The sequence below is a fragment of the Pan paniscus genome, chromosome 14, assembly GCF_029289425.2.
Source record: "Pan paniscus chromosome 14, NHGRI_mPanPan1-v2.0_pri, whole genome shotgun sequence".
Classification (NCBI taxonomy): Eukaryota; Metazoa; Chordata; class Mammalia; order Primates; family Hominidae; genus Pan; species Pan paniscus.
In genome coordinates, this window is record NC_073263.2 from 42,474,273 (window position 1) to 42,484,520 (window position 10,248).

Sequence of the window (10,248 nt, forward strand, 5' to 3'; positions counted from 1 at the left end):
GGACTAAAGCAATCCTCCCACATTGGCTTTCCAAAGTGCTGAGGTTACAGGCACAAGCCCCTGCGCCCGACCACAAGTAGGTGTTTTAAACCAGTGTTGTTTTTTTTAACAAGGCACAAACATTCGACTTAAGGGTGACAGCATAGTACTTTACCAGGAATAAAGTTATGTTTTACACATATACACATGGAAAAATTAAAACCCTATGAAGTTGGTATTGTCTTATATTAAGTAATGAGGAAACTGAGGCATAAAGTAGCTAAGGATTTTGTTCAAAGAGCAAGTGATGGTATAATCAGAACTTGAACCCTGGTCTACCCGGCATCAGAGCCCATATTCCTAATCCCCACACTGGGGCTGCAGGAGGAAATTAATGGAAGGATGCCCACAAAACAAGACAAATCTTTTACCATATAAATAAATTCACATTATGAGTGGACAAATGAAACTGTACTATTAAAGCACTTTATCCTCTTTTTTCCTTTTTTTTTTTTTTTTTGCTTGTTTGTTTTGTTTTGTTTTTGAGACAGAGTCTCACTCTGTCACCCAGGCTGGAGTGTAGCGGCGCGATCTCGGCTCACTGCAAGCTCTGCCTCCCGGGTTCATGCCATTCTCCTGCCTCAGCCTCCCAAGTAGCTGGGACTACAGGCGGCTGCCACCATCTAATTTTTTGTATTTTTAGTAGAGACGGGGTTCACTGTGTTAGCCAGAATGGTCTCCATCTCCTGACCTCATGATCTGCCCGCCTCGGCCTCCCAAAGTGCTGGGATTACAGGCGTGAGACACCACGCCCGGCCTCTTCATTTTTTTAAATCAGAAAGTGTTTCTAATTTTTATCCCCAAAATAAATAAAGCCTTCTTTATTTTGGGGCAGGGGGTAGGCAGCTAATTCTATTGAGATATTTGCCATTCATTTTCCTTGGTTTTCCAACTTCATTAAAGGAAACAAGTGAGAAAGTGAATCTAAGTAACTAATGGAGATGCAACAAAAATTCAAAGTCATCCCAACAGGATCTCAGACATCAAACCCCTAAAAGGGAATATATAATTCTGTACTTACTGCAACTGGTTCACATGAGAAAAAAAAAAAAAAAAGGAAGACTCTGTGAGAGATAACTAAACACTTCCTGGTATTTTTCAATGGTTCATTTGAAAGTCTTTTCAGGAATCGCAAAATAGTGTACAGTGAGGTCTTCAGGGTATTAAGGCCTGGATAACCCATCAGAAAGCTGCCTCTTTCTGAGCAATTTGATCTAGCAAGATTCCAGGGTAATTACAACCAAATAAGAAAACAGATGCAACAGTTAATACTTATGCGATGATATGAGCTTAAAAATAAATGGTTGTATCTAAATAAATGCTTTTTAACAGAAAAAAGTCATGCAAATCATGTTCATCATTAACTATTCATGGACACGAGAGCATATGTCTATGACCTTTGTTACTGTTAAGTACTATAGCTTGTAGATACGTGGGTTACTTGAAAGTAATTGGCTGCTTCTATTGTGGCGAGACACTATTCTGAGGAGGAAAGAAATGAAACAATCTCTAATTGATTTCCAGATTATCCACCCCATCTAAGGGTAAACCTAAGCTAAATAATAATATTAAAGGCCTGGTACTTTCCAAAAGCTAAGGGATGAAAGAAAATCTACTGTTTATCGGCCATAAGGTTATATACTGTTTCTTAGCAACCAGGGTTTGTCTTTCAGAGACTAGAAGTCGATGAAAAAGGAGAGACTAAAAATAAAACCATTTGGACAGTTCCAATTCACAGAGGCAGCACTTCAAAGGCAGTGATGTTGTGATAAACCATACTGTTGAGTTAAAGAAGTTCATTCCATTGGCTAGAAAGAGAGGCTCATGACACTTGCTTAATAAATGTTTCCCGGATACTCACTGCAGTCCCTGAACCAAAGACCAGGAATAAAAGCTACCTATCTGTTCCTGCATAGAGCACATATCAACATCAGGGATGAGAGGTACTATGGTCACTCACCTCCTCACTCTCTCAGCTCCACTCCTCTGGTTGTAAGAGGCTAGTTTATCTGGGAGTCTTGCTGGGACGTAGGCTTGCTCCTATCTAGAGGCAGAATTTGAACCTTCTACCCCATATCACATTTCTTGTTGACCCTTACCTGTTAGTGTCTGATACAGTAATTCCGTTTAGGACACCAAGTTTTGTTTTTCTGTTTTGTTTTGTTTTGAGACAGTCTCGCTCTGTTGCCCAGGCTGGAGTGCAATGGCGCAATTTCCGCTCACTGCAACCTCCGCCTCCCGGGTTCAAGCGATTCTCCTACCTCAGCCTCCCAGGTAGCTGGGACTACAGGCGCGTGCCATCACACCCAGCTTATTTTTTATTTTTAGTAAAGACTGGGTTTCACCATGTTGGCCAGGCTGGTTTCGAACTCCTGACCTCAGGTGATCTGCCTGCCTTGGCCTCCCAAAGTGCTGGGATAACAGGCTTGAGCCAACGCGCCTGGCCCAGCACCAAGTTTTTAAAAACAGTAAGGGAAAAGTTATTTCCATACTGGTTGGAGTATGAGTTCTGGAGATACCTGGAAAATGACATCTTACTGGATGCCTAGGCAGTTCCTACACACCCATATCTTTCAATCCTGTAGCCAGTCACAAAAATCAGGAAAGTAGTGTTCCTGGAAGGAACCGGGCTGGTTATTTACCAAAGGACTGCAAACTAGCCGACTCAATTTATAAGGTACGGCAATGGATACTTTCATTTAAGCAAACGAGCTTTCATTCAGTCAAAATCCCTGTTGTTGGGCCCCTGTGGTTTTAAACTCCAAGGACCAAGAAGGTGCTTGTGAGTGAGTATGTTTGGGGCCCGGGCTCCCGCCCCGAAGCCAGGTTGTTAAAATACTCACTGCCTCTGGCCCGCGTGCACGACGCTCTCCCGCGAAGGGCTCTCAGGGGCTGCCTCCAAACCCTGTCTCTGGTCTTCCACGGGGCTCAGCGCCCCTTGCCGCCCAGAAGGGTCCTGGGGATCCCGGGTCGGGCGGGAGGCAGGGGAGGCGCCGAGCCCGGAGCTCACCACTCTATTGCGGGTGTACATGGTTCACAGCCCGCGGGTCCCGGGCCGCCGTCGCTGCGGGAGGGATGCGGCTGGGACGCTTAGCGAGTCTCAAGATGGGATTCCAAAGTGCAGAGGCAGCGGTTTTAACAACTGAGTTTCGGTTTCTCAGAATCAGCAGCAGACTGCGCCCGCCCCAGAGAACTTCCCCACGTATTCTCCACTGAGGCCCCGTCCGACCTTATCGCGGGTTAACAGCCCAGGATGTTGACTTCAGCTGGCTTCGTCGGCTACAGGTGAGACGGTTTAAAGTCTCACAATCACCTTAGAGGTTAATCAGAATAACTGGGATCAGCTGCGGACACCTGGTGAGCGATTAGCCCGCAGAGTGACTACAATCCTGAAAGATACTTGAGAAGCTGTTTAACAGGCAACTCTAATTTGAGGTTACCGCTGGATATTTGAGACTGTAAAAAATATATTAACCTTAAAATACCAGAGATTAGGTCAATAACTAAAATCATCTCAACAAAATGTCGCCTTTTATCAGTAATGACTGCTGTGTGGCTGTTACCAATGCACATACTTTCAAGTTAGAGGAAATGGAAACCGAAATCAAAAGAAAACAAAAACCTACAAAGCCGGAGAAGTAAGCTAAGGTAGACATGATTCACCAGGCAGCCTTGCTAAGTAATTGACTAGACATTCGAGAACTATTAAAAATACCTGCTCTGTGCAGAACAGTGTGCAATGGTGATGTGGGGACATTTTAAAATATGGATGTGTAAGGCTCAGTTCCTGTAGGTTCAGGGGTGAGCTCTGGCATTCATATTTTTGAAAAGCTCCCAGATGATTCTGATGTGTGCCAGGGTTGGTCACCAGGGTCACAATGCCGTCTACACAAAGATGAGTGAAGGCTCTTCCCTCACATTACCTGCATTCTAGGAGTATCCTAGTAGACAGGTAAACAAATGGGAATGCCACTTTGGGATAAATGAAATGACAGGCAGCTGTGGAGGCATAGAGAAACTGGGGATTAGCCCTCTGAGTAATTCAGGAACAGGGACATTTGAGAATGAGCCACCAAAGACATAGGAATTCACCAAGAAGAAGGAGATGCTATGGCAGAGGCTTGTCACTTAAAATGACATGGTGTGTACTTAATTCCAGGGGTTGTCATGTGGCTGGAGCACCCCAGTCCTAGGTCAGCAAGACAGTTAGGAGCTGGACTGTCTTCCTTATATTATTGGTGCTTAGAACAAAAAGACACATACAGGTTTGATAGCTAATGAAAGAATGAAATTGAAGGGTGGGCAAGGGTGGGACAGGAGAGGAGAAAATAATGACAAGGAACATGGTAGGAAAGGCAGTCAGGATTTCTATGCCATCCTAAGACATTAGGGTTTTGTAGAGTAGGCCAGAGTTTCACAAATTTCAGTAAGCATCAGAACCACTTGGAGGAGGGTGCGTTGAAACAGATTTATGGCCAGGCACGGTGGCTCACTCCTGTAATTCCAGTACTTTTGGAGGCCGAGGCAGGAGGATCACCTGGAGATCAGGGGTTGAAGACCAGCCTAGCCAACATGGCGAAACCCCACCTCCACCTGGGCGACAGAGAGAGACTCCATCTCAAAAAAATATATATATAGTTTCTGATTCAGGTCTGGGATGGGGCCCAAGGATTTGCATTTCTAACAAATTTCCAGGTGATACCAATGATGCCAGTCTCAGGATCACCATTTGGGAACCACTGTTGTAGGCAATGTGGAAGGCACAGGAAGTTTTTCAATAGGGCAGTTACTCAATAATATCTGTTTTACAAAGTTAGCTTCTAACAATGTGAAAACGGAGACTGAAAGATGAAGAGACTGAAATCGGGAAGATAAATTCAGAGCCTAGTTACGTCTAGGTAAGAAATACAGATCTGAGCTAAGGCAACCCAGAAAGTGGGGAGCAAAATCAAGACATTTCACATGGGCCAGGCTCAGTTGCTCATGCCTGTAATCCCAGCACTTTTGGAGGCTGAGGCAGGAGGATCACCTGAGGCCAGGAGTTTAAGGCCAGCCTGGGCAGCATGGTAAGACCTCATCTCTACAAAACAAATAAATAAAACATAAAAGACATTTCACATGAGAGATTAGCATAGATAAAAACTAGATGAAAGAGAGAATTGAGTACTGGAAGGCAGCAGAGAGAAGGGGAGATGGCTTTTATAGTGCTTTGAGACCAGCTTTGCCACATACTGGCCACACAACCAAGGCCAAATCTCTTAATTCCTCAGAGATCCAGTTTCCTCCTCTGCCTCATGTGGGTATTGTGAGGAACAGAGATCATCCACATCAGTGGTTCTCAAATGGAGTTGATTTTTCCTCTAGCAGACATCTGGCAATGCCTGGAGATATTTTTGATTGTGAAGCCTCAAAGTGGGTAGGTGCTACTAGCATCTAGTGTGTAAAGGCCAGGGATGCTGCTAAACATCCTACAATACACAGAATAGGCCCACATGACAAAGAGTTGTCCTGCCCCAAGTGTCAACAGTGTTGAAGTTGAAAAATCCTGATCTTCACAATATGCCTACCTTATAGCCCCAGTAATTTAATGGTTGCTGTCTTTATGGTGACTTTTAGCTTTGTGACTGGATACGAGGTAGAACCATTAACCTAGAGGAGGGACAAGCTGTGAGGGAAGTTCTAAAAGTCTGTTTAGGTGCTGTTGGGTGTAAGGTACCAACGGGGTGAGAAACGCAGACCTAGAGATCAACAAAAAGAGGAACAGCATGGCCTTTCTGGAGGCCATCTTCCGCATTGTTCTTTACTAGGAAAATACCCCTGGAACTCTTGTTTCAAAGGAGAAAATTATTTTGGTGGTTGGATGAAATTTAAAGTTTGAGGAAGGGAAAACCCACATTGGGGGAAAACTGATTCTCCTAAAGGAGCTGGTAATAGGGATGTTGGCCTCAAGAATACACTTAGTTAACCATATTTGTTTCACAACACAACCACATCTCACACCAAAGTTTCAAACCTGAGATTTCCCACTCCATTCACTTCTTGTTTTACCTGAGATTTCTCACTGCATTCACTTCTTGTTTTGCCACATTCTCAAAGTGTTTTAAAAAATGCGAATGTGAGGCTGGACGCAGTGGCTCACACCTGTAATCCCAGCACTTTGGGAGGCCGAGGCAGGCGGATCACGAGGTCAGGAGATCGAGACCATCCTGGCTAATACGGTGAAACCCTGTCTCTACTAAAAATACAAAAAATTAGCCGGGCGTGGTGGTGGGCGCCTGTAGTTCCAGCTACTCTGAAGGCTGAGGCAAGAGAATGGCGTGAACCCGGGAGGCGGAGCTGGCAGTGAGCCGAAATCATGCCACTGCACTCCAGCCTGGGTGACAGAGTGAGACTCCGTCTCAAAAAAAAAAAAAAAGTGAATGTGATTTATTATGGCAACAGACATCTACAGGCTCCTTTTGGATGCCTGAGAATGGGCTACTTGTGTATCATCCATTCTTTCACCGTAGGTGTGTGCATTTGGGTGAAAATATGGGCTGGCCTTTTACTGGAGTTGTTCTTGGGTGCGTTCTTCTATAGCGGTGGCTGGTGGAGAGAAGCAGAGGTGAGTGGGGAGGGTCCTGGGCCCCTATCCCCATTTAGCCAAGTACTTTAGCCCCTTATCTCTTCTACTCACTGGGCTACTGCCTAATTTTGTTTGAGGCAAGAATTCAATGGCTTTTAAAAGTTTGAAAAACCACCATACTAGACAATTACCTAGGAATATGTTTTAAGAAACATGAGAAAGAAGTGAAATCTAGTGGGATTGTTACCTTACCTGAAATTTGGCCAATTAGAGATTCATTTAGGAAATGTTTTTCTTTTCAAATGAAACTGCCTCTGGGAAATAATCATGTATTCGTTCCTTTCGGTAAATGAGTTTAATCTGAGCAAAAGACATTTTGGCTGGGGAAGAGGAGAACTGAGTGAAAAGAAAAAGGATTCCAAAAGTTGTGTAAAGAAAAATGTAAAATGAGGCATTGTTGGGGAATGGAAATTCAGAAATACAATGAGCAATTTTAGCCAGCCCTATGAGCTTTAAGAGAGAAGATTAAATCAAAAGGAAACTTTACCAATTTATTTTACTGCAAACATGTCTAAGTGTGTCTTCTTTCAGGAAAATAAATGGGAATATATATCTGATTTTTAAATTAATTGCCTTAGATTACTCCTGCATTAATATGTACAAATATATAGAGAGATACATAAACTCTAAGACTTTTCTTGTCATAAAATGCGTAAATGAAAAAAATCTTAGTTTTTGAAAATTCTAAAAAGTCACATTTCCTTAAATTTGATTCTTCGGTGGAAAGTTAGATTAATCTAAGAGATTTAGGACAGCAGTTATCTAAAGGTTTTTTTTTTCTCTTCTAACAAAGGAGTTATGTAAAACTGAATATTTGGTATCTCCTCATTTTTAGTGTGTGTGTGTATGTATGTGTTTGAGCATACTTGTATTGTGACAACTTCATGTGAAATTCTTCAAATCCTACCATAGAATTGTGGAATGGTACAATTATGAGTCACCATAAGTTCATACAGGAAATATTTTTTGAATGATAAGCATATATCATTCTTTGCATCAGACCCTGGAGCTACAGTGGTAAACAGACAGAATCTTGTTATTCCACCTTCATATTTAAGAGCATCTAACCACTTTATTTTAAACAAGGAGACAGAGGCTTAAAGAAGCCAAATGACTCACCAGCACTGTGCACAAACTAGTGGCATAGCTAGAACATAAATTTAAGTTTTCTGAGCCCCAAGTTTAGCTTTTCATATTTTGGAAGATGATTGTGACAAAATGTCTCTTTTGACAAAATTCAGAATTCGGCATGTTTTTTACTTATTATAATTATCCCAATGAGCAGCTGTGCATTACTTTCTAAAATCAAAATGACTATGTCAAAGTTTCTGAACCTATCAGAATCAACATTAATAAAAACCTTAACACTCCAATATTTACCCCTATAATTACACGATCAAATGATCTCTACAATGATACTGTTTTATACAACTTGTCAACATTTCATGAATTGCAAATATGCTACATTTGGGCTAAAATGCCTTTTCTTTAACAGTGTTAAAATAGTGAGCCTTATAGTGTAGTGCAAAGAATTCTACTTAAGAATGGAAAGATACACTATTTTTCGGATGACAATGTGTACTGTCACTTGGGGAAATGAGGAATGTAGAAATGTGCTTTAAATGATATTTCCTACCCCCAGATAGGTGGCTGAATTTCCTTGTTTGTAAATTCAAATCTGAGGAGTAGGTAACAGCTGCCATATCTGGGTTCTAACACTGTGTAGTAGCTATCACAAGATCTCTGCTAGCTGCAGGAATGGAAGGAATTTCCCTTAACTTTGGGGAAACTTCTGTAGACTCAGTGGCGTTGACAGGGAGATTACCCTGAAGGGTTTCTTTAGCTGTGATAAATGAATCAAACCGAAACTCTCTAAAGTACTCTTCATTTTTTGTGTGTACTTTTTTTTTTTTCATACGAAGTCTCACTCTGTCGGCCAGGCCAGAATGCAATGGCATGATCTCAACTCACTGCCACGTCTGCCTCCCAGGTTTAAGTGATTCTCCAGCCTCAACCTCCTGAGTAGCTAGGATTACAGGTGTGCACCACCACACCCAGCTAATTTTTGTCTTTTTAGTAGAGACGGGGTTTCACCATGTTGCTCAGTCAGGCTGGTCTCAAACTCCTGACCTCAAGTGATCCACCTGCCTCAGCCTCCCAAAGTGCTGGGATTACAGGTATGAGCCATCGCACCCGGCCTTAAAGTACCAGTTATTTTTACCCAATATCTGTTCCTTTTCCAATGATGCCCCTTCTTAGGGAACTCCTAACTGTTCTGATGTTTTAACTCCAAGCCAACACTTTTGTGAGCTTCATAGTCCTTCGTAAATATCACCAAGTATGTAAGAAAACATGTGGTAGAGGGGAAAGAGTAATGGCCACAAAGGCAGAAGACCTGAACTTGAGACCTGGCAAAGCCATTTAAAGAGTTTTGTGACCTCAGGCAATCATTGAAACTCTCTGAACTTTAGTTGCTTTATTTGTAAGATGGAAATATTAATCATAATAACCCCACCTGTCCTATCTACCTTTTAGAAGCTTGTGAGGGCCATAAATTGCACCTTGATGCAATATAAATCGATGTTATAATTTTTGAGTTGTCAATGTAAGAGCTTTATATATTTTTTCTAATAATACTTAAATTTGTCCTCAAAGAATTCTTAACTTCAGTTTCAGTGGCTTTTGGTTTTAAATTGCTAAAGCATTACAGAGCTATATCTTTAATGGGTTTTTTTTGTTTTTTTTTTTGTTTTTTTTTGAGACAGAGTCTCACTCTGTCGCCCAGGCTGGAGTGCAGTGGCTCAATCTCGGCTTACTGCAAGCTCCACCTCCCAGGTTCATGTCATTCTGCCTCAGCCTCCCAAGTAGCTGGGATTACAGGCATGCACCACCACACCCTGCTAATTTTGTATTTTTAGTAGAGACAGGGTTTCTCCATGTTGGTCAGGCTGGTCTCGAACTCCCAACCTCAGGTGATCCGCCCGCCTTGGCCTCTCAAAGTGCTGGGATTACAGGCATGAGCCACTGCGCCCGGCGAGTGTGTTTTATCTTGAAATCCCTTTCAGAATAGAAATAAAGTAGTGTTTATAGTTTTACTTACCAATATAGAAATGCCTGGCACAGAATACAGTTTCCAGCGAAGCTGGAACTCTGTTGTCATAACTAGGAGACACTGGGCATTCCATAGACATTTTGTGACAATGTTCCATCCTGATATCTTCTGGTAGCTAACAAGAGTTTCATTTCTGTGGATAAGGCCTTGGGTTCTCCTGTTTGACTTGACTTAGAAAAGGAGTCGTATTAGGAATTTCCATGACCTTTCATGTTTCCAGGACTGGGATATAGGGCTGGGATTCTCCATAGGCACATCACATGGGTTAGAGTTCCAGACTTTTCAGTATGGTCCACAGTAGCCCACCAATTATTAGGTTGGTGCAAAAATAATTGCAGTTTTTATCATTAAAGATAATGGCAAAAACCACATTTACTTTTGCACCTACCTAAATATATGGCTCCTCTCCTTGAATTACCAGTAAGACAGTCCTTGACCAAGAGAGAGTGATGAGAATGGTTAAGGTAATGAT

At 42.3% G+C, this 10,248-nt stretch overlaps 1 protein-coding gene across 3 annotated transcripts in view; it reads right to left on the reverse strand.

Moving 5' to 3' along the window:
- EPSTI1 (epithelial stromal interaction 1) overlaps positions 1 to 3,424 on the reverse strand; it is a 103,750-nt gene extending 100,326 nt beyond the window's left edge. Inside the window, exon 1 of one of the 3 annotated variants that reach the window (XM_003805932.6) lies at positions 2,883 to 3,424. In XM_003805932.6, the coding sequence (XP_003805980.1) occupies positions 2,883 to 3,070 (188 nt within the window). In that variant the 5' untranslated portion in view covers positions 3,071 to 3,424. The remainder of the gene's footprint in view (positions 1 to 2,882) is intronic. The other 2 variants (XM_063595930.1, XM_024927452.4) reach the window with 2 other exon arrangements.
- Positions 3,425 to 10,248: the final 6,824 nt, after the last annotated feature.